This window comes from Urocitellus parryii, chromosome 11 (assembly GCF_045843805.1).
Source record: "Urocitellus parryii isolate mUroPar1 chromosome 11, mUroPar1.hap1, whole genome shotgun sequence".
NCBI classification, from domain to species: Eukaryota; Metazoa; Chordata; class Mammalia; order Rodentia; family Sciuridae; genus Urocitellus; species Urocitellus parryii.
This window is the reverse complement of record NC_135541.1, coordinates 84,272,339-84,296,471: the sequence shown is the minus strand read 5'-3', so window position 1 is coordinate 84,296,471 and position 24,133 is coordinate 84,272,339. Positions and strand designations below refer to the sequence as shown.

At 37.5% G+C, this 24,133-nt stretch overlaps 1 protein-coding gene and 1 non-coding gene across 3 annotated transcripts in view; both read left to right on the top strand.

Moving 5' to 3' along the window:
• The window catches only part of Dbt (dihydrolipoamide branched chain transacylase E2), a 44,871-nt gene extending 28,382 nt beyond the window's left edge, over positions 1–16,489 (top strand). The window contains exons 6-12 of one of the 2 annotated variants that reach the window (XM_077791287.1): positions 2,354–2,570; positions 2,802–2,968; positions 7,371–7,448; positions 9,368–9,559; positions 9,689–9,760; positions 13,392–13,598; positions 16,113–16,489. In XM_077791287.1, the coding sequence (XP_077647413.1) occupies positions 2,354–2,570; positions 2,802–2,968; positions 7,371–7,448; positions 9,368–9,559; positions 9,689–9,760; positions 13,392–13,559 (894 nt within the window). In that variant the 3' untranslated portion in view covers positions 13,560–13,598; positions 16,113–16,489. Of the gene's footprint in view, positions 1–2,353; positions 2,571–2,801; positions 2,969–7,370; positions 7,449–9,367; positions 9,560–9,688; positions 9,761–13,391; positions 14,901–16,112 lie in introns of those variants that run through there. The other variant, XM_026379420.2, reaches the window with a different exon arrangement.
• LOC113175191 (small nucleolar RNA SNORA2/SNORA34 family) lies at positions 769–905 on the top strand. The gene has a single exon (XR_003299935.2). It is a non-coding gene; the product is annotated as a small nucleolar RNA SNORA2/SNORA34 family (small nucleolar RNA).
• Positions 16,490–24,133: the final 7,644 nt, after the last annotated feature.

The window sequence follows — 24,133 nt, the reverse complement described above, 5'->3', positions numbered from 1 at the left end:
TTCACATAGCTAATACTACCAAGGAGCCAGAATGTAACAGTGAGTCAATTTCACTTCAAAACCAGTGTTCTCAGTCATCAGATACTGCCTCAGCAATCACTGTTGCAACTATTGAGCACATACAGGTCAGATACCAAACACACATTATCTCTAATAATTAAACAACCCTATAGGGGTGGTTTGGATTATCCCCATTTTGCTGATGAGAAAGGTCAGGGAGGTTGATGAAGTAAATAGATGTTCCAAAGCCTGAGTTCTTTCCACTGTGGCCCACAGTGCAGAATTGTTTGTCTGTTCTTGAGAAAAGTATTTAAGTTGTAGTGGGGAAAAAACAAAAGCTGTGGGCTGGGCTTGTGGCTCAGTGGTAGAGTGCTTGCATAGCATGTATGAGGCCCTGGGTTCGATCCTCAGTACCACATGAAAATAAATAAATAAAATAAAAGTACTATGTCCAACTAAGAGTAAAAAATAAATATATATATATATATATATTTTAAAAAGCTGTTTTGGGAATATGTAATAGAAATCATTAAGATGTTCATATTCATTCAGCTAGTTACCCTGCCTTTGGGGAATTATCCCAAGAAAATAATCTGGGACATTTTCTTCTTTGTGTTTTATATAGCCAAACATTAGAAAGTATATATGTGTTCAAAATCAAGGAAATGCTTATATAAATTATGTTATATACCCTTGATGAAATTGTATGTAATCGTTAAGTGTACTCAAATATGAAGACCATTTAGCATAATAGAAAACAGAAATTTTTTGGCCCTGAATCAAGGCCAGCAGTTTGTTGAAGCTGTTGGTTTCAAGCAGGAGCCTAAAGAAATGTCTTTCTATGGTCTGTTGGCTACTTCAGAACTTTAAAAGTGTAATAGTCAATTCAATAGAAGGAAACATCTGAAGTGGGGTGGGGGGGAAGAAAACAGAAATTTTAATATGACACACTAGGTTATTTAGGACATCAGATGAAATAATGATTTATTGTTTTAAAAGTTATAAAATATTTTACCAGCTTTTTTCTTAAATGTATAGAAAGATCACCTGTAGAAGAAATACATGGTTTGGTTTTCCTACATGACCTCCTAAAGATACATATAATGACTAGAATATTTGTATGACTACTAGAAATTAAATGTTGGAGTTTATTATCCTAAGTCATTTTTTTCTTTTCTTGTAGTTTGAATAATTATGAATTGAGTTTAAAACTAAATATCAATGGCATTTATAGTTGTTTGCATTTCCTTAAAAATTTTTGTTGAAATTCAGAGTCCACTTGTTATAAAGTTCATGTTGACAGGATAAAATTTTTTATTCTTTTAAAGTCATCTTCTAAGTAGAGGTATTTCGGGCTGGACAGAAGGGAAGGGAGGGGGCATGCGGTAGGCATGATAGTAGAATGAATCAGACATTATTATCCTGTGTGCATATGACGACATGATCTGTGTAACTCTACACCATGTACAACCAGACCAATGAGAAGTTATACATACCCCATTTATGTATCAAAATTCATTCTACTGTCATGTATAACTAATTAGAACAAATGAAAAAAGGTCATCATTCTTCTCGAGATGCACTAATACAAAGAAAATGAGGTATGACTCTAACAAATTAATACACACTGTGTGAGGATATCATCCAAACTTGTGTTTACTTTTATTGAAATAGAATTAAATGTTTTGTACTAATGTTTCCAAAGCAACCATTAAAAAATAATTTGAGAAAGCTTTTATATGATTATTTAAGCTATTATATGTTTGACTGGTAACCAATATCAAAAATATTAGTCTAAATTAGTTATATTGTGTATTCTTATTTAAATTCTCAGTTCTTCCTTTTATGTATGTAGTCTCTAAGAACAGAAAAACTCAAGAAAGAATTAGGAAAGAGCCGAGTGTGGTGGTGCACTCCAGTGGTCCCAGCAACTCAGGAGGCTGAGAAAGGAGGATTGCAAGCTTGAGGTCAGCCTGAGCAACTTAGTGAGACCCTGTTTTATAATTAAAAAGTAGAAAGAAAAGTAAAGAGGCCTGGAAATGTAGCTCAGTGGTAGAGTACCTCTGGGTTCAACCCCTAGTGCCTATATAAGTAAATAAAGTAAAATTATGGATGAAATTTAAAAATACTTGACTGTTGAAAATAAGTTTTTCATGAATAGCTATGGGTTACATATAAATACCTCAAAACTACATGGGCAAATGAACAGTGTTACAAAAGTAACAAGTGATTACTTATGTAGGGGAGGTGTGGCATGTCTATTAAGATGATGAAAATGTTATTTCCTATACTAATTTATTCAGCAGAGAGAGAGCAGTTGTATTTTTAACGTTAAAATGTATTATTTTTTTAGATCAAGTTGAGTGAAGTTGTTGGCTCAGGAAGAGATGGCAGAATACTTAAAGAAGATATTCTCAACTATTTGGAAAAGCAGACAGGAGCTATATTACCTCCTTCACCTAAAGCTGAAATTATACCACCACCACCAAAACCAAAAGACAGGACTGTTCCCATACCAATATCAAAGTCTCCACTATTCACAGGCAAAGATATAACGGAACCTGTAAAAGGTAAAGTCCTAACAGTAACACACAGCAACAGTACGTTTGTTTAGGAGGAAGCTACTTTAATAGATGCATGTCTATAATACAATGTTTTTAATTCTTACTAAAGGGAAAGTTCAAATTCAGCATATAATTTATAATAGCTTTTCTAGAAACACTTCAATTGATTAATATAGTTAATTTCTGAAGAATGATACTATGTCAGGTTTATAAGTAATATAATTGAATGTTTTCCAGGCTTTCAAAAAGCAATGGTTAAGACCATGTCTGCAGCCCTGAAGATACCTCACTTTGGCTATTGTGATGAGGTTGACGTTACTGAACTGGTTAAGCTACGAGAAGAATTAAAACCTATTGCTGCAGCTCGTGGAATTAAACTCTCCTTTATGCCCTTTTTCTTAAAGGTGAGATTTCATTTGTTTCAGACATGTTTGTGAGTAGGATATTGACTTTTTTTTTTTTTTTTGCAGAAATGCATTGTGCTAACCAGATTTGAATAAAATATTACTTCTCACCATATCGTATAGTTAGAAAAATGTGCAGGCACATTATTTTTTGCCTAAGAACTTATAAAATTGGAATTGTGTATTATATTCTTATCTGCTTATTTCTCTGAACATGGGGATGGTGTTGGGGGTTGGAATTATCCTGCCAGTTAGGTAAAGCTTTTAATTCTGAAAGGATCACAGAAAAGTCTGCTTTGAACTATAATGAGATTTGGTATTGATTTTGTATATTGCTGACATGCATTTATTTTCATTTCTTCAACAAACTTAGGTGGAGGCTTCTGTAAATCATTTCTAGTGTCACAGGTGTTGGGGCCAGTATTACAATGAAACCATCAGCTGACTTTGAGCAACTCATAGTGTAGCTCACATTAATGACCAGTGTGAAGTAGCTACCATGTGGTAGGCTGTAGTAAGCATGCCATGTGTAATATCTCTTAATCCTCAGAGTAACCCTGACATGTAAATATTACTGACCTCATTTTCTTTTTTTTTTTTTTTTTTTTTTTTTTATCATCAGTTCATTTATTAGATTAGAATCTTAAATCCTTAAAGCATGAGCTCAGAAATAACCCAGGAACTTAAAATTGAATAAAATTTTTACAAATTGAAAAAAACATTTTAAAGAATATTTTTAAAATATTTAATAGTACATATAGGATGGAGAGTGGACGAGCTTCAGGAGCTTTATTCCCAATTTTTTTATAATACATAAAATTATTAATGTTTTTCCCCATATGATTAAAAATATGCACATCTCAAGTCACTTAAAATAACTGAATCAATTGAGAATACTGATAAGGTAGTAATTTTTAATCTTATTTTCACAGTTTTTTTTCTTTAGAGACATCAAAATGGATCATTCTAGCAGGCAGATTAGATGTCTCCCATTTGTTTATTTCATTTGACAATAATGCAAACAGATTTCCAGCTTTATCAGACTTTATCAAGAGGGCAACATCTTATTGTGGGAAGAGCCGGAGATAATGACTGACTTCATTTTCTTTAAAAAAAAAAATGTAGGCCTCCAAAAGATTGAGAAACCTGTCAAGGAAACATAGCTAACCATAAAAAACCTTAAGTTTCTGGTCCTGGTCTATTTATTTGAAAGTGCATACTGATGTTTCTATCTTCTTGCTACACAAGACTGATCTTCCTTAAAACAAATTATTTTATTAGTTCCTGATTCTTTTCAGGGGTTCTCCTTCTTTGCCTCTAGGATAGTTTCCAAAATCCTTATTGTGACATTCAAATACTTTTAAGTTCCTGCTGTCTACATCTCCAGTCTTCTCTCACATGGTCGCTGCCTCTGATAGTCATAGTAAGCTATGCCTAGTTGGTGGAATATATAATTCCTTCTTAAATGCTGCTCTTCTCTTGACCAAATACCTGCACATCCTAAATACCAAATTGTTCAGATATAAACTCTTCTAGAAGCTTCTGTGGCTGTCACTGTTTGAGTTAAATACACTTTTCTTTCCCCTTCTAATGTGTATATCTCAGTGTATTGCCAGTGTTTACTTGGTTGTCTCTCTGCTGGACACTGAGACTCATGAGACAGAAACCATTCTCTTTGAGCAACCACCCTGACAAGTAAGTGCATGCTGTATAGAAATGAGATATAGTAGATGTCTGTAGGTGAAGGAAAGCATCTGGACTCTGTGACAGATGTAGGGAGTCAGCTGTTGAGATGAGGCAGTGGAAATAGGTGGAAGACATCACACAAATTGTGTGTGAATTAGAAGGTGGTGAAGGATTACATGGGGATGAGTAGAAGTTGAATTGGCAAAGAAAGTTGACGGTGAGTGGAGATAGACCCGGAAAGAGTTGCTTAGAAGCCAGGTAACTGGTTTCTGTTGCTATACAGCAAATTACCCTAAAATTTAATTATTTAAAAAATAGCTGTTTAGGGGCTGGGGCTGTAGCTCAGTGGTAAAGTGCTTGCCTTGCATGTGTGAGGCACCAGGTTCAATCCTCAGCACCACATTAAAAATAAATAAAGATACTGTGTGTTCATCTACAATTAAACAAATATTAAAAAAAAAATAGCTGTTTATTGAATCACTTGAGTCTTCAGGAGAGTGAGTGAGTCTGCTGACCTCAGCAGTGTTCTCATATCTGTAGTCAGCTCATACGTGGGCAAGGGACAGGCTGGTATGGAATGGCCTCCACAGGGATGAATCCTTTCTCTTCCACATCTCTCTTCTCCCCAGCATGCTCACCTATAAATGGTCTCAGCACTGGAAGGGTTGACAGAGAAAGCAGAAATGTGCAAGCCCACTCCCCCCCCCCCAAGACCATTTTTTCCCCTAGCTTTGCTGCTTCGAATTTGTTCTTATCTTTGACCAAAACAAGTCACATATTTAAGCTCAATGCTTGATAGGGCACTATTAAGGGCCGGGAGGCCAGGAAGAGTGGGATCATTGATTCAGCCTTTCTTGCCCCAGAGAAAGGAGGGAAGTAGATGGCAGTTATGTGCTTCACAAAGGTTAAACAGGACAAGGGTAGCAATGCTGTTGGAGTAATCATTGGGAAGTTGTGAGTGGTCTCTCACAAAGACAGGTGGAAGAAGGTGTTGTTGAGGTACAAGTATGATTGCAGTTCATTGGGAATGAATAGGTATTGAAGAAGAGGAGAGACAAAGAAATTCCCCTGGCCTTAGGGGAAGAAGAGTTGGGTTGGGAGGCAACCTTGAATAGCAAGAGAGTGCCACCATGTTTTGACTGGCTTTTTCTTACTGCCTCCTGGTGATAGCATGTCTATTTGGAAGTTAGAGTAGACCAGTTCTTAAATATATTAGATCTCTTTTATTGCCATTTTTCTTTATTGTTCCAGTCTAAATGAAATATCTGATAGATATTTTAAAAATAAAATTTAGTGAACTTTGTTTTAAAATACCATATAGATTTCAGAACGTTTAAAAAATACTATAAGGGCTGGGTTGTAGCTCAGTGGTAGAGAGTTTGCCTCACACGCGGGAGGCCCTGGGTTTGATTCTCAGCGCCACATAAAAATAAGTCAATAAAAATATTGTGTCCACTTACAACTAAAAAATATTTTAAAAAATACTATAAAATATTTATGTAGGAGGAAAATTACCTAATCCATGGGCATGTGTCTTATATTTTCTTTTATAAATTTGGGTTATGCTCAAAAAACACTGTTTTTTTTTTTTTTTTGTTTTGTTTTTTGGAGGTGGGGAACATGTACTGGGGATTGAATTCAGGGGCACTCAACCACTTAGCCACATCCCCAGCCCTATTTTTTTTTCTTTGAGTTGTCAATGGACCTTTACTTTATTTATTTATATGCAATTCTGAGAATCAAACCCAGTTACTCCCACATGCTAGGCAAGCACTCTACTTCTGAGCCACAACCTCAGTCCCCCTTTTTTTGTATTTTATTTAGAGACAGGGTCTCACTGAGTTGCTTAGCGCCTCACTGTTGCTGAGGCTGGCTTTGAACTCACAGTCTTTCTGCTTCAGCCTCCCAAGCTGCTGGGATTACAGGGTGTGCCACCATGCCTGGGTCACAACACTTATTATGTGTAATACTTTAGTCTTACTTATACATTTCTACATGAAGAAGATAAAAGTTATAGTTAACAAATGAAATGCTTTCTAAAACTTTCAAGTCATAAAAATTCAGGAATTTGTAACAAATGTTTTCATTGTATTTGACCTTCATTGATCTAATTCCTTAACCCATCCTATCTAAACTAATCATTTTGAAAGATTTCCATAACTTTCCTTAACTCTAGTTCAAGTATTTTATTTATTTATTTATTTTCCTGTCAGACCACAGATCCAGACAGAGATAACAAAACAACACAAGTAAACTAAGACTTTTAATAGGTCTAGATGAGGGCAGTAGGGAAGTGGATTCTTTTTAAGAACAATCTTAAACAGTTTAATTTTGCTGCCTTTTAAGTTTAATACAAGTCACGACCACCCAATACAAGTGAACCTCGATATTAAATCCTGCATGGGTGGAGAAAGCTATTGAGAGTATTTTGGGTACAATTGGGGAAATCTGAATATGTGCAGTAGAGAAATGGTATTAAGGGAAAAAAGATGAAGGGAAATTAAAGGAGAAGGCAAAGAGGAAGACATAGAGGTGATTCAGTGATTCAAATTGGTTGAGAGTAACAGTGGAAGTGTTGTGCCTCAGTGCATTAGGCTTGAGATTAAACTCAGCATAGATGATTCTCTCCTTCCTTCTTTTATATCTCTTATTCCTTCAAATTCCTTATCCTTTCTGAGTTCAAATGCTAACTTTGCATTCTCTTTCTGTTAAACAGGCTGCTTCTTTGGGATTACTGCAGTTTCCTATTCTTAATTCTTCTGTGGATGAAAACTGCCAGAATATAACATACAAGGTTGGCTATGCAATGTGAAAGTGTCTGTTAAAAATAGAAGATGATGCTTGTAGGTTAGAGAGACTTCCATCATACCTCAAATGGTAATCTTTTTTTATATAGAATTAAGGTATGGGATAAAACTGCCTCCCAAAAGAAGCAAGTCCCTCAAAGGTGAATTCCTAGAATTTTAAGAATGAGAATAATTTAAACGAAAAAACTAATAAAATTTGAATTCAGTTCAAGTGAACTCTTCTGTTTGGAGTTATTAAGATAGAACTTTTTGTGGGATGCCAATCCTTATATACATTTCTCATTAGAAATACAGAACCAGATGTGAGCTTAGGGAATAGGGTATAGCTCAGTAGCTCAGCAGTAGAAGAGCACTTGCCTAGCATTCACAAGGTTCTGAGTTTGATCCACTGCAACACACACACACACACACACACACACACACACAGAGTGAGCTTAGATTCTTTAGGGGATCAGATTTAAAATATTCCAATATGATTAAAATAGGCAATTGTATTTAATTTTGTTTTAATAATTCCTGACTATATATATATATATATATGAATGACAAGAAATCCAGACAAAATAATGATATTTACCTTCAATTCCATGACTTTAAAGTAACTCACTGTTTATGTTGAGATAGATGTTCTTCCGGGATTTCATTTTTCATATATTTTAGAAAAATATTTCAGATTTTTCTTCTTTTTTTCTTTTTTATGTAATGTATTATGGGCATTATTATATGTCAGTAAATATAGCTTTGATATTCAACTGATCAGTAACCTATTGATAAATATTTTGATTATTTGCAGTTTCTCAAAGTTTTTCAAACTTAAAAGCAATCTGTATTCAACATCCCTATTCGTTTCTATATATTTCTGTATTTACCTCTTAGCACAAATTTTTATGAATGTTGGTATAGATTGTCAGCTCTTCTCCAGAAAATCTATACCAGTTTACACTCCCACTAACAACATATGCCCTACTTTCCTACTGGCAAAGCAATTATCATTTTTCAAAAAAATTTTTTTTAATTGTTTTATTTCTTGTCTTTTTCTTTCCTTTTTGCAGTGCTAGAGATTGAATCTAGAGACACTCTACCACTGAGTCATATCCCCAACCCTTTTTTTAAAAATATTTTTTAGTTGTAGATGGACACAATAGCTTTATTTTTTTATCTTTATGTGGTGCTGAGGATCGAACCCAGTGCCTCACACATGTGAGTTAAGTGCTCTACCACTGAGATACATCCCCAGCTCATATCCCCATCCCTTTTTATTTTTATTTTGAAACAGGATCTTGCTAAGTTGCCAAGATTAACCTTAGACTTGTATTCCTATTACCTCAGCCCCCTGAGTTGCTGGGATTACAGGTGTGTGCCACTGCACTCACCTCCAATGCTAATCTTTACTAGTCTCTCCAGATATAGAGGATATACAGGGGCTCTGAAAGCCGAACAAAATTATGCTTTTTATTTTTATTTTGAAAGATGGTCTCATAAGTTGCTGAGGCTGGCCTTGAACTTGTGATCCTCTGAGTTAAGGGCCACTATACCTGCTTAAAATCATTTCTTGAATCTGGGCACCATGGTACATGCCTGTAATCCCAGCAGCTTGGGAGGCTGAGGAAGGGGGATCACAGATTCAAAGCCATCCTCAGCAATTTAGTGAGGCCTTAAGCAACTCAGTGAGACCTCATCTCTAAATAAAGTATTTAAAAGGGCTAGAGATGTGCTCAGTGGTTAAGTGCCCCTGGGTTCAATCCCCTGGTACCAAAAAAAAAAAAAAAAAAAAAAAATTGTTTCTTATAAGTCATTGTCAATTTGGAGAAAGTAGTTGTTGATGGTTATTTTAGAAAATGGTGAAGTTTTATCCTTCCTTTACTTATGTATTAAAAGACTGTTGTATAATTTTTTTATTTCTTAGGCTTCACATAACATTGGGATAGCAATGGACACCGAACAGGGGTTGATTGTCCCTAATGTGAAAAATGTTCAGATCCGCTCTGTATTTGAAATTGCCACTGAATTGAACCGCCTCCAGAAATTGGGCTCTGCCGGTCAGCTCAGCACCAGTGACCTTACCGGAGGAACATTTACTCTCTCCAACATTGGATCAGTGAGTGATGATGTTCAGATTCATGAACCATCATTTAAAGTTTTGTTCATATGCTTAGTTAAAAATATAAAATGTTATTTGCCATTTGTTCTTTAAACTCTTAATCCTGCTCTCTTTCTTTTTTTAAAGATTGGTGGCACTTATACCAAGCCAGTGATATTGCCACCTGAAGTAGCCATTGGGGCCCTTGGATCAATTATGGTATGTGTACTACATAATTAAAAACAATTTAAAGCAAATTAGGAAAGTAAGCACGAAGTAGAGTTATCATTTCTAAGTTTTTCCCCTTACTTTGTAGGTGTGAGTTTGTGAAGTTTGGCTCAATCAGTTGTTTCTTCCTAATTGCAGGTAGCCCTGCGATTCTGGTGGCTGCTGCCATGGGCAATAAATGGTGATCTAGATTGTTTAGGTTCAGGTCAATCGAAATCTTTTTCTCTGTAAAACTGAAAGTCTGTACCCACCCTGCCTCCTCCCAGCCCCCCGCATCTGCCATTCTACTCTTTGCATTAACTACTCTTATACTTCATGTAAGTGGAATCATGCATAGTTACCCTTTTGTGTATGGCTTACTTCATTTAGTATATAGTTTTCCAAGTTCATCCATATTGTAGTATATATGAGAATTTCACTTGTTTTTAAGCCTTGATAATAATCTATTGTATGTATATATTATGTTTTGCTTCTCCATTCGTCTGCCAATGAATATTTGGATTGTTTCCATTTTCTTGTCAATTGTGAATAACACTACATGAACATTAGTACAAATATCTGCTCAGCAGATACATATTTTTTATTTTATTTTATTCGCAGCACAACTTTTCATTTCTCTGGCTGTACACAATATAGCATCACATCATATGTGCAGTCATACATGTACCCAGAGTAATAATGTCCATCTCATTCCACCATCTTTGCTGCCCCTATACCCCCTCCCCCTCCCTCCTGCCCAATCAAAGTTCCTCCATTTTTCCTCACCCTCCCATTATGGATCATCATCCACTTTTCAGAGAGAACATTTGGCTTTGGTTTTTGGGATTGGCTTACTTTGTTTAGCATGATATTCTCCAACTCTATCCATTTACCTTCAAATGTAATAATTTTATTCTCTTTTAATGCTAAGTAATATTCCATTGTGTGCATATACCACAGGTTTTTTTTATCCATTCATCTATTGAAGGGTGTCTAGGTTGGTTCCACAGTTTAGCTATTGTGAATTGAGCGGCTATTAACATTGATGTGGCTGTGTTATTATAGTATGCTGATTTTAAGTCCTTTGGGTATAGAGCAAGGAGTGGGATAACTGGGTCAAATGGTAGTTTCATTCCAAGTTTTCTAAGAAATCTCCATACTGCTTTCCAGAGTAGTTGCACCAATTTGCAGTCCCTCTAGCAGTGTATGAGTATGCACTTTCCCCCATATCCTCACCAACACTTATTGTTGCTTATATTCTTGATAATTGCCATTCTGACTGGAGCAAGATGAAATTTTAGAGTTGTTTTGATTGCATTTCTCTAATTACTAGAGATGTTGAACATTTTTTCATATATTTGTTGATTGAAAGTATATCTTCTGAGAAGAAGCAACTTAGCCCATTTATTGATTGGGTTTTTTGTTGTTGTTGTTTGGTTGGTTGGTTGGTTTTTTTTTTTTTTTTTTGGTGTTAAGTGTTCTGAGTTCTTTATGTATTCTGGAAATTAATGCTCTATCTGACCTGCCTATGGCAAAAATTTGCTCCCAAAATGTAGGCTCTCTCTTCACCTCATTGTTTGTTTCTTTTGCTGAGAAGAAGCTTTTTAGTTTGAAACCATCTCATTTATTAGTTTTTTATTTGATTTCATTATATTTGCACTTTAAGAGTCTTGTTAAGGAAGTCGGGGCCTAATCTGATGTGATGAAGATTTGAGCCTACTTTTTCCTCTATTAGGCGCAGGGTCTCTGGTCTAATTCCTAGGTCCTTGATCCAGTTTGAGTTGATTTTTGTGCATGGTGAGAGATAGGGGTTTATTTTCATTTTGTTGCATATGGATTTCCAGTTCTCCCAGCATCAGCCAGGTGTATTGTTAAATAATTGGTTTACCTATGGTTTCTTCAAGATATGAAGTATAGATTTTAGAATTGTGACTTAATGTAGTCTTTGTTCAGTAGGGACAAATAGTATTTCAGTTCTCTTTCCCTCCATTTCATCTCTCCTTTCCTGTATTTTTTAACTATAAATTTTAAACTCCTTATTGCTAACTTGTCTAAGACACTAAAACCTCCTTGATACTCAATACTGTTCTCCTTTTCTTGACTTTTATTTTTTTAATATTATTTTTAGTTGTAGATGGACACGGTATCCTTATTTATTTATTTCTTGTAGTACTGAGGATCAAACCCAGTGCCTCTCACCTGCTAGGCAAGCACTCTACCACTGAGTACAACAATCCCTTGCTATACTGGTTTTCCTCCTGTCTCGGTGCCCATTAGCTCTGAGTCTCCTTTGTTGTACACTCTCATTTCCCCAATATCTAAACATTGGAGTACCCAAGCTCAGTTCTAGCCCTTTTCTTTATCTGATCCAGTCTCACGACTTTAAATACCATTTACACACCTATGACTCTCAAGTTTGTATCTCCAGACTGGACCTCAGCTTTTAATCCTCCTGCTTGGAGGTCAATAAGCATCTCAGGTTTTAACAAATCTAGAACTAAGCCCCTGCTCTTTTTCTCTCCACCATCCTGTTCCTCCTGAAATCTTCCTCATTTGTGAGTAAGAGTTCAGCTCAGACACCTCCGGTGGCTTTTCATCTCGCTCAGTCAAAAACAAGGTAGCCACAATGGCCTACCTAGAACCACAGGGATGCCACTTAGTGTGACCAGGGACCCCCATTGGGCTGCAACTGTTATGTCTAAGCCATGAGGCAGTAAGTACAGATGGAAAGGGTAGGCCTTGGAAACTTTTAAAGCAGTTTACAGAGTGATTTTTGTATAACAAATCCAATAAGAAGTTGGAGCTAGTAATTTCTATTTCTTTTTTTTTTTTTTTTTTTTTTGGTTTCAGGGATTGAACTGAGGCACTGGACCACTGAGCCACATCCCCAGCCCTATTTTATATTTTATTTAGAGACAGGGTCTCACTGAGTTGTTTAGCATCTTGCTTTTGCTGAGGCTGGCTTTGAACTCACCATCCTCCTGCCTCAGCCTCCTAAGCCACTGGGATTACAGGCATGCATCACTGTGCCGGGCTCTATTTCTTTTTTTAATAGTTTACTTTTAGTGTGCTTTTTAAAAAATAGCCTACCATGGATTAGACATTGTATTTTAAGAGAAGATCCTTTACCAAATATAAATTGAGAAACACTGCCTTTCATGACATGCCCCCACCCCACCCCATGTTCCACTCTCACCCCTACCCTCCATTGTAGTCACCTTCCAGCTTTGGTTTTCCCACAACACTCTAGTTGGGCTTCCCTACTATCTCCTCAGGTATCCATAAGGCTCATTTCCTTCTTGTCTTCAGTGAGAGGGCTTGGAATCCTCAACTTTTTTGGGCTCTCCCAGGGTCCATAGAGTACCTGGCACATAATAGGTGCTTGTTAAATATTGGTAAATATTTGAAATTGAGATGAAGTCTATGGTAGGTATGACAATTATATAGAGATATAAGATAACCTTGTAGTAACTGAATGCTTAGGGCATATCCTCCCAAAGATAGGAATAATAATAGTATTTTGGGATGTCTACATCATCTCTATCATAGAGAAGAGGGTTTGCCTGATTTTATACCATTGTCAGCAGAGTTTGACTTTTGAGCAATGAAAGTTTACCTATTTATTTGTTTTGCTTATTTCTAGGCCCTTCCCCGATTTAACCAGAAAGGAGAAGTATATAAAGCACAGATAATGAATGTGAGCTGGTCGGCTGATCACAGAATTATTGATGGTGCTACAATGTCACGCTTCTCTAATTTGTGGAAATCCTACTTAGAAAACCCAGCTTTTATGCTACTAGATCTGAAATGAAGATGAATAAGACATTCTTGAACTTTCTGAGCTTCCAAAGTATGTAAAGCCTCGCTGTGCCAGCACACATTCTTCATCATAATTTGTATTATAAATGATTTGTATTATATGATCAAGGTTCTAAGGCACAATATTTATCGATATTATGTTAACTGTTTAATGAAAATGAGTAATAGTGTAATAGGTCTCCTGGGGCTGTCACATTTTATAGGTCAGAGTGGGACTTCTTAATATGGTGCTGAGGTCTGTGTGTCAGTGGATTGAAACTGACAAGAAAACAAAAGCAATGTTACTAACAGGCAAGTAGCCGTATACACACAGCGTTTGCTTCTTCCTTCCTTCCTTTCTTTCTTAACTAATTCTTAATGAAACTTTATACTTAATTGGGGAAAGGAATTTGTATACCACAACATTTTCCATTTCCCTATAATCATGCTTATCGATATATAAGTGCAATTATACTTCTTTTAAGATATTTGAGTATATATATATACTCTTGCTCTGTGTAGAGAGAATCATGTATGAATGCCTTATTTATATAAATTAACATCTTTTAAAAGGGGAAATTATAGCCTAATCTTAATGATAGTTTTATAATCAGTAAGGCTGTTAAAGGTTTAAAGTAGATATACTTTGGCATTTAGTTGGGAAGAAACTTCACTTTCAACAACTTACTTCATGTGAGGAAAGTACTTTAAATGTTGCAGCTGCTGATTTTTTTTTTTTTAATTCAAAAGCCTGCTGCCTTTTAATTTTCTTGATTTTTAGCTACAAATAGATTAAGAAAAGAAAAAAGTGTCTATTCCATCCTCCATATCCTGAGTAGGAACATGAATAAAAGGAGAGAAGAGTCTGATGAGTAATTATGAACATAAAAATAAAATAATGAAATTTATTCAGAAAGGAAGGCTTCATAATGATTATTTTGTTAAAGGTTCACTTTAATCAGAAACATCAAGATGAATGTAATCTAGCATTGGGAATTGAATTCAGAAATCTGAGTTGTTTCTGATATTGTTCAATTGAATACTGTATGCCAAAATTCATTGTTCATGTGAAGTTTTGCGGCAGAAAAAGATCATTTTAATGTCTACTTTTTTTATAAATGGGAATAGTTTTTAAGTCAAAATAATAAATTAAATAAATGCTGTTATTTTAAAAATTCAGATAATATGGAAGTTACAAACAAAATAAGATATAATCCATAGTCCTACCACTATTAACATTTTGATGTATCTATATGCTTATTCTTTTTATAAAAATTGGATCATAGTATATGTACTATTTGATCATTTTAATTTTTTTTCAACTTGTCATTATATTCTGGATTCCTATATGTCAATAAACAGTTCCACGTTATCATATTTTAAATGACTGTATAATATTCCATTGATGTATTTATTATACATTCAGATATCAAACATCTACTGTATACTAAGAATGGTTCTAAGCACTGTGCACACAATGCCTGCCCTCATGGTCCCTGCCTTGATTGGACTTACAGTCTAATGAAGAAAACAGATACTAAAATTCATAAAAATAAAAATATATTTATATTTCTATATAGGGAAAAGAACAGGATACTAAGAACTATCTAATAGAAGTTTCTGAATCTGTCTAAGACAATCAGAAGATAGGTGTCGTATAATTTAACCAGTTCCCCACTGATGGGCATTTGCTGTATTTTAAATGAAGAATAACGTGATCAGTAAAGCCTTATCCTTTGCATAAAGGAGAAGGAGGCCTGAAGTAAATATGCAACATATTTGCCTGAAGGTTCAACATCATTGGCTCAAGATAATTCTCATCATCTTGTCCTATATCCCATGCCAATGCCATTATCATCTCTATAGTCTCATCCATTGAGAATTCAACAAAGGATTCATTCCCTGTTTTGTGTAGGACCTTCAGGATGGCAGGATCCCCTGGAGGAAGGCAGAGGCAGGAGCCTGGCTCTGGCAGCAGTGCTATTCCACAAGGCTGTTCACATCCTGAGATGTGCCAGGGGTGAACAAAGCTCTTGCTGTGTTCTTAGCGGTTGAAATTAAAGCAAAGCAGCCAGAAAATTCATGTCTTCCACTAATATGTCTTCACTAATATGGGACTAATAGCAGTTACCAGGGTTTTGTAAATGGAAAGAAAGCAAAATCATTGCTAAGAATGGCCAAAAAGGAAATCAAGGTTCTGTTCATTATGCAGAATAATCCTCTGACATTTGAAAATGAAGCACAACAGGGAGGGAAGTTTGAAAGTATCCCCCAGAAAAGCATGTGTTGGAAATGTAATCCCCAATGCAAAGTGTTAGAAAGTGAGGACTAATGAGAGGTGTCCAGGCCATGAGGGGTTCACCCTCAGGCATGGATGGATCAATGCTGATTATAAAAGCGCTTGAGGCTGCACTTTCAATCTCTTGCTTTCTCTAACCATGTGATGCTTTCTACCATGCTGAAACAGAAAGAAAGCCCTCACCAGAAGTTACTCCTCAATCCTGGACTTCCCTGCCTCCAGAACTGTAAGAAATAAATCTCCGTTCTTTTTTTTTTTTTTTTTAAGGAGAGAGGTGAGAGTGCTGAGGGCCATTACCAAGTAGGTATTGACGCATCGTAATCCTTGCCAGTGTACCCCATGTTAAATGGACTTGCCTTGGAAATTTGCTGCGACCTTGCTTGTGTGTTTGAGAAAGATGACCCTGCTCAAGGTGATCCAGGGTGGATCCAGGTTTGAGGAAGTATCCTGCAGGTTTGAGGAAGTATCCCGGTCCTTGGGTTTAGGGTGTTCCCGGTTTAAGGCGTTTCCCGGTTTAAGAATATGGGTTTTAGGGAAGTTGAGGTTGAAGATTATTGCTGCTGGGATTAGGGTGTTCCTGCTGCTAGTTCCCGTTGAGTTCTCGTGAGATTAAAATGGGATTTGGAAAAAGCCTCGTGGAGTAGGATTTGGGACCGGACATATTGGAATTGCCCCTGAACGTGTGTGGAGGCTGGTGTGAGATCGGGAATAAAGAATTGCTGTTTGAGTCTACAAAGCTGTGTGGTGGCTCGTGATTCTGTGCCAAGCCGAGACATTGGCACTTGGCTTCGGCATTTGGTGGTCCGTACGTGGAACGTCTGAAACTTGGAGGTGAGTAAATTGCTCGCCCCTGAGGAAAGGCGAGAGAATGGGTGACCATTTCAAAAAACAATGTGTTCTTGTTTTGATTTATTTCATTTTTGTTTCAAGTTGCCTGTCCCTAGAAATTTCTCAGGCAAACTGGGAAAAATGGTTGGCTCAAGGTTTGAAGTTTGTTAGCCCCGAGAAAGAGAAAATTGATACAGCGAATTTTTATTCAGTGTTCGTTTCATTCACTTGCGGTTTTGTTTTGTGTTATCTTATTGGGTTGCGTTATCTTTATAGAAGATTAGAAATTAGTAAAAAAGAAACCGAAAAGTTGTTAAGTAAATTGTTAGAGATTCAGACCATGGAGAAAGACATTTTAGATCAAGGAAAAGAGAAGGTCTCTCAAGCTAGTCAGAGAGAGGAAGAAAATTTAAAGGAAAAAGGGGTTATTAGGAAAAAGGCCACAACAAAAGGCTGTTACTAACTCCTTTTTATTACCAGAGGGCGTAATTCAACCAACAGCCCCGCCGATGGAGACAGCTGAGTGGCCCTCAAACCCCGTAGTTGATAGATGGGATCCTGAGACAGGACCTCAAAGATTAGCATGCCCTGTATTTGAACAGGTAGGAGGGCAGCGAATTCACCGTGCTTTAGAATTTAAAACAGTGAAGCAATTAAAGGAGGCTGTAATAACCTATGGTCCTCAAGCCCCCTTCACGGTAAGCATGGTGGAGTCCATTACTAACTTGGACATGACGCCAGCAGATTGGGCTAGCATGTGTAAATCTGTGCTAAATGGAGGACAATATTTGTTATGGAAGGTTGCCAATGAGGAATTTTGCAGGGAGACAGCTAGGCGAAATGCAGCAGCCGGTTACCCTCAAAGAAATCTAGAGATGCTGCTAGGAAAAGGACCTTATGAGGGTCAGCGGCAACAAATTGAATATGATCCTGCTGTATATGCACAGATTGCTGCAGACGCAGTTAGGGCATGGAAGACTTTACAAGGACATGGAGATTTACAAGGTCAGCTATCTAAGGTAATACAGAGACCTAATGAACCTTACGCTGACTTTGTAGATAGGCTTATTCAAACGGCCGCCAAAATTTTTGGTGACACAGAACAAGCAATGCCATTAATAAAACAACTGGCTTATGACCAAGCAAATCGTTGCTGCAGAGAGGTTATTAGACCATGGAGACATGAAGATTTAAACACATATATTAAATTATGTAGAGATGTTAATGAACAAGGGCAAGTCTTGGCAGCAGTACAACAGGCTTTAGATGCCAGGCCAAAAACATGCTATAATTGTGAACAAACAGGACATTTTAAAAGGAGTTGCCCCATAAGAGGAGGTTTTAACAAAACTAGAAATCAAAGGAATAGAATACCAGGTATTTGCCCACGATGCCGTAGAGGGAGACATTGGGCTAATGAATGCCGTTCTCAAACCACCATAGAAGGTACTCCCTTATCAAAAAACGGACAAGGATCAGGTATTTACCCAAGATATCATGGAGAAAGGCATCAGGCTTCATTGCCAAAAAACGAACTGGGGGGCCCAATGCTCCGGGGCCCACAACCACAAATATACGGGGCAGTGGAGGAACCCAGCAACCCCATCAGGGTGGTGCCCAGGACACATTGTCCATTAAATCCCTCATCAGACAAACCCGAGGGAGCGCAGGGTTGGACATCTGCGCCTCTGCCAGAGCAGTATTAACTCCAGAGATGGGAGTTCAAATCATTCCTACAGGAATAAAAGGACCTCTTCCCCAAGGAACAGTAGGCTTATTATTGGGACGTAGTTCATCTACATTAAAAGGACTTATGATAAGTCCTGGGGTAATTGATCCCGATTATGTAGGTGAAATAAAAATTATAGCTAGTTCTCCAGGAGGTATATCAGTAATTTCACCTGGAGATAGAATAGCACAGTTGTTAATAGTACCCAGCCTACATAATAAGTTCTCTAGTCTTAATGTAGCAATAGGTTCCAGGGGATTAGGCTCCACAGGTGTAGATTGGGCTATGCTGTCTTTAAATTTAGATTCTCGCCCAATGCTAAAACTAAATATTCAGGGTCGTGAGTTTAATGGCCTGCTGGACACAGGTGCTGACCTTAGCATCATATCTCTTCAAGAATGGCCAAAACATTGGCCATTACAACAAGCCACTCAAACGCTTCGAGGCCTAGGAGTGGCGACTAATCCCCATAGAAGTGCTATGGTATTAGATTGGAAGGATCCTGAAGGATGTGAAGGAACTATACAGCCATATGTTTTGGATCACCTTCCTATTAATTTATGGGGACGAGATGTCCTAGATCAACTAGGTTTGATGTTAACAAATAACATCAATCCTAATGCGCCCACTACTAGGGCTAGACAAGGTATCAGGAAAGAAAAAAGATTAGGAAAACAAGAACAAGGTATAGCAGCACCAATTCAAATAGATCAAGGAACAGACAGACTGCTGAGAGCCACAGCCGAGTCTGTATGGCCCCTGGCATTTTGCCAACAGTATTGATTGACAGGCAAGGCGTTAATATCCGCCTCTGCCGCTACTTTTGAGTTCTAGCGCTAATTTTGAGTTCTCGCGCTATTTTTAGTTCTCACGGGGATTCCCCGGGAGTTCCCATTGGTTGGCGAAGGGCAGGAGGAGGGTTTTCCCGGGGAGATATTTCCGGCTGGGGGTTCCTGGAGGAGCCTCGTGGCTTTTCGGGAGGATTCCCCGGGAGCGTGTGTGAGGTTTGTTTCTTGCAGTAAAAAAATAAAGTCTGTTCTTGCTTCAGTGGCTTGTGATTTGTGCCCAGCCAGACTGCGGCATTTGGCGGCCCGGACGGGGAACGTCTGAAGCTTCGGGGTAAGTGAAATTGCTTGCCCCTAAGGGAAGGCAAGAGAATGGGTGACCATTTTAAAAAACAATATGTTCTTGCTTTGATTTGTTTTGGTTTTGTTTCAAGCTGCCTATCCCTAGAATTTTCTCAGGCAGACTGGGAAAAATGGTTGGCTCAAGGTTTGAAGTTGTTTTCCCCTGAGGAAGAGATAGAAATAGACCACAAATGCACATGTCCAGAAAATAGGAAAATTGATACAACGATTTTTTGTTCCATTTTTGTTTCATTCTGTTTCGGTCTTGTTTTGTGTTATCTTTTTGGGTTGCGTTATCTTTGTAACAGATTAGAAATTAGTAAAAAACAAACTGAAAGAGTGTTAAATAAATTGTTAGAGGTTCAAACCATGGAGAAAGACAATTTAGATCAAGCAAAAGAGAAGGTCTCTCAAGCTAGTCAGACAGAGGAAGAAAATTTAAAGGAAGAAAGCTTAGAGGAGAAACAGCTATCAGGGGGGAAGCAACAACAGGAGGCTGCTACTAACACCGATCTATCACCAGAGGGCGTAATTCAGCCAACAGCTCCACCTATGGAGATAGCTGAGTGGCCCTCAACCCCCTCAACCCGCGTAGTTGATAGATGGGATCCTGAGACAGGACCTCAAAGATTAGCATGCCCTGTACTTGAGCAGGCAGGAGGGCAGCGAATTCACCGTGAGTTAGAGTTCAAAACAGTGAAGCAATTAAAGGAGGCTGTAACAACCTATGGTCCTCATGCACCCTTCACTGTAAGCATGGTCGAATCCATTACTAACTTGGACATGACTCCAGCAGATTGGGCTAGCATGTGTAGATCTGTGCTAAATGGAGGACAATATTTGTTATGGAAGGTTGCCAATGAGGAATTTTGCAGGGAGACAGCTAGACGAAATGCAGCAGCCGGTTACCCTCAAAGAAGTCTAGAGATGTTGCTAGGAAAAGGACCTTATGAGGGTCAGCGGCAACAAATTCAATATGATCCTGCTGTATATGCACAGATTGCTGCAGATGCAGTTAGGGCATGGAAGACTTTACAAGGACAGGGAGATTTACAAGGTCAGCTATCTAAGGTAATACAGAGACCTAATGAACCTTACGCTGACTTTGTAGATAGGCTTATTCAAACAGCCACCAAAATTTTTGGTGACACAGAACAAGCAATGCCATTTATAAAACAACTGGCTTATGACCAAGCAAATCGTTGCTGCAGAGAGGTCATTAGACCATGGAGACATGAAGATTTAAACACATATATTAAATTATGTAGAGACATTAATGAACAAGGACAAGTCTTGGCAGCAGTACAACAGGCTTTAGATGCCAGGCCAAAAACATGCTACAATTGTGAACAAACAGGACATTTTAAAAGGAGTTGCCCCATAGGAGGAAGGTATAACAAAGTTAGGTATCAAAGGAATAGAACACCAGATATTTGCCCACGATGCCGTAGAGGGAGACACTGGGCTAATGAATGCCGTTCTCAAACCACCATAGAGGGTACTCCATTATCAAAAAATGGACAAGGACCAGGTGGTTACCCACGATATCGTGGAGAAAGGCATCAGGCTCCATTGCCAAAAAACGGACAGGGGGGCCCAATGCTCCGGGGCCCACGACCACAAATGTACGGGGCACTGGAGGAACCCAGAAAAACCATGGAGGAACCCAGCAACCCCATCAGGGTAGTACCCAGGACACATTATCCATCCGATCTCTCATCAGACGAACCAGAGGGAGCGCAGGGTTGGACATCTGCGCCTCCGCCAGAGCAGTACTAACTCCAGAGATGGGAGTTCAAATCATTCCCACAGGAGTAAAAGGACCTCTTCCCAAAGGAACAGTAGGCTTATTGTTAGGACGTAGTTCTTCTACGCTAAAAGGACTTATGATAAGTCCCGGGGTAATTGATCCCGATTATGAAGGTGAAATAAAAATTATAGCTAGTTCTCCAAAGGGTATATCAGTAATTTCACCAGGAGATAGAATAGCACAGTTATTAATAATATCCAGCCTACATGATAAATTTTCCAGTACTACTATGGAAAGAGGTTCCAGGGGTTTAGGCTCCACAGGTGTAGATTGGGCTATGCTGTCTTTGAATTTAGATTCTCGCCCAATGCTAAAACTAAATATTCAAGGACATGAATTTAATGGGCTACTGGATACAGGTGCAGACCTTAGCATCATATCTCGTCAAGAATGGCCAAAACATTGGCCATTACAACAAGCCACTCAAACGCTTCGAGGCCTAGGAGTGGCAACTAATCCCCATAGAAGTGCAATGGTCTTAGATTGGAAGGATCCTGAAGGATGTGAAGGAACTATACAGCCATATGTATTGGATCATCTTCCCGTAAATTTATGGGGACGAGATGTCTTAGATCAATTAGGTTTGACATTAACAAATAATATCAATCAAAATGCACCCACTATTATGGCTAGACAAGGTTTTAGGAAAGGAAAAAGATTAGAAAAACAAGAACAAGGTATAGCAGCACCAATACAAATAGATCAAAGAATAAATAGACATGGACTGGGTTTTCAGAAGGGGTCACTGAGGCAATAAAAATCACTTGGAAATCAGATAGACCAGTATGGGTTTCTCAGTGGCCCCTGACTAAAGAAAAGATACAAGCAGCCCATGACCTGGTCAAACAACAATTAGCGGAGGGACATATACAACCTTCTGTATCTCCCTATAATACTCCCATTTTTGTCATTAAAAAGAAATCTGGTAAATGGAGATTATTACAAGATTTAAGAGCCATTAATAATGAGATGGTTATTATGGGACCTGCTCAATCAGGGATTCCTCAATTGTCTGCTTTACCAAAAACCTGGTATGTTTTAGCTATAGATATTAAAGATTGTTTCTTTTCAATTCCAATTCATCCTGAGGATAGTCCACATTTTGCATTTACTATCCCTGCACTGAATCATGAAGGTCCTGATCAGAGATATGAATGGAAAGTGCTCCCTCAAGGGATGGCTAACAGCCCAACTATGTGTCAAATTTATGTTAATAAAGCAATCCAGCCACTTAGAAATCAAAATCCTGAACTACAAATATTTCACTATATGGATGATGTATTGTTAGCACACAAAGATAAAAACACATTGTTGGAATGTTATGCCACACTTACAAATTTGTTAAAAAATTATAATCTAGAGATAGCAATAGATAAAGTACAATTAAATTTTCCAATTAATTATTTAGGAGTTCTATTATCCTCAACCATGGTCCGTCCACCTAAAATTCAAATACGAGTAGATCAACTCAAATCGCTTAATGACTTTCAAAAGTTGTTGGGAGATATAAATTGGATAAGGCCTTATCTAGGCATACCAACAGGAGAGTTGGGACCTTTATTTGATATCCTAAAAGGTCCATCAGATCCAAATTCACCCCGCATATTAACTCCTGAAGCAAGAAAGGCATTAAAAATTATTGAAACATATATGGAAAATATGCATTTGGACAGAATTGATATAAGTTTGCCTTTATTATTCATTGTATTACCAACAAAAAATATTCCTACAGGAGTATTTTGGCAAGAAGGTCCATTATTGTGGATACATTTATCTTACTCTCCTAACACTATTCTTACTAGGTATCCTGAGGCTGTAGGACAATTAATACTGAAAGGAATAAAAGCAGCAAAGGGAGTGTTTGGAATTTCTCCCAATAAAATTATTACTCCATATACTATGGAGCAAATTGATGAGTTAGCTAATGAGTTAAATACATGGGCAATAATCATGTGTAAATCAAATGTTTCATTTGATAATCATTTACCATCTAATCCTTTGTTGTCTTTTTGGTCTAAGCATCCTGTAGTTTTTCCTAAAATGACAAGAAAAACACCTATCGTGAATGCTCCAAATATATTCACTGATGGGTCTAATAATGGTACAGCAGCAGTAGTTACCCCTGATCAAACTTTTACATTTTTAGTTCCCAAACAATCAGCTCAAAAGGTAGAGCTCAATGCAGTTTTACAAGCTTTTGTGATGTTTAAAGATTCTGTATTTAATTTATTTTCTGATAGTCAGTATATAGTTAATGCTATAATATCCCTTGAAGATGCTGGTAGGATTTCCCCTTCCTCTACTGTTTTCTCTTTGTTTTCCACTATACAAAGTCTAATCTGGGATAGAAAAGATCCATTCTTTATAGGACATATCAGGGCACATACAGGATTGCCTGGAGCCCTTAGTTTGGGCAATGATTTAGCAGATAAAACTACACATGATATACATATTTTTTCTACTGTAGAAGAAGCTACAAATTTTCATAAAAGGTTTCACGTTAATGCTAATACTTTACAAAAACGTTTTAAAATAACTAAGGAACAAGCCAGGCATATAATAAAACAATGCCAAAATTGTGTGACCTTTTTACCACAAGTTAATCTTGGAGTCAATCCTAGAGGACTGATACCTAACCATATTTGGCAGATGGACGTCACACACTTGCCAGAATTTGGAAAATTAAAATATTTACATGTTACAGTTGATACTTCTTCCGGATTTTTGATGGGCTCCCTTCATGCCGGAGAAAAAACTAAAGATGTTATAGCTCATTGCTTACAAAATTTTGCCA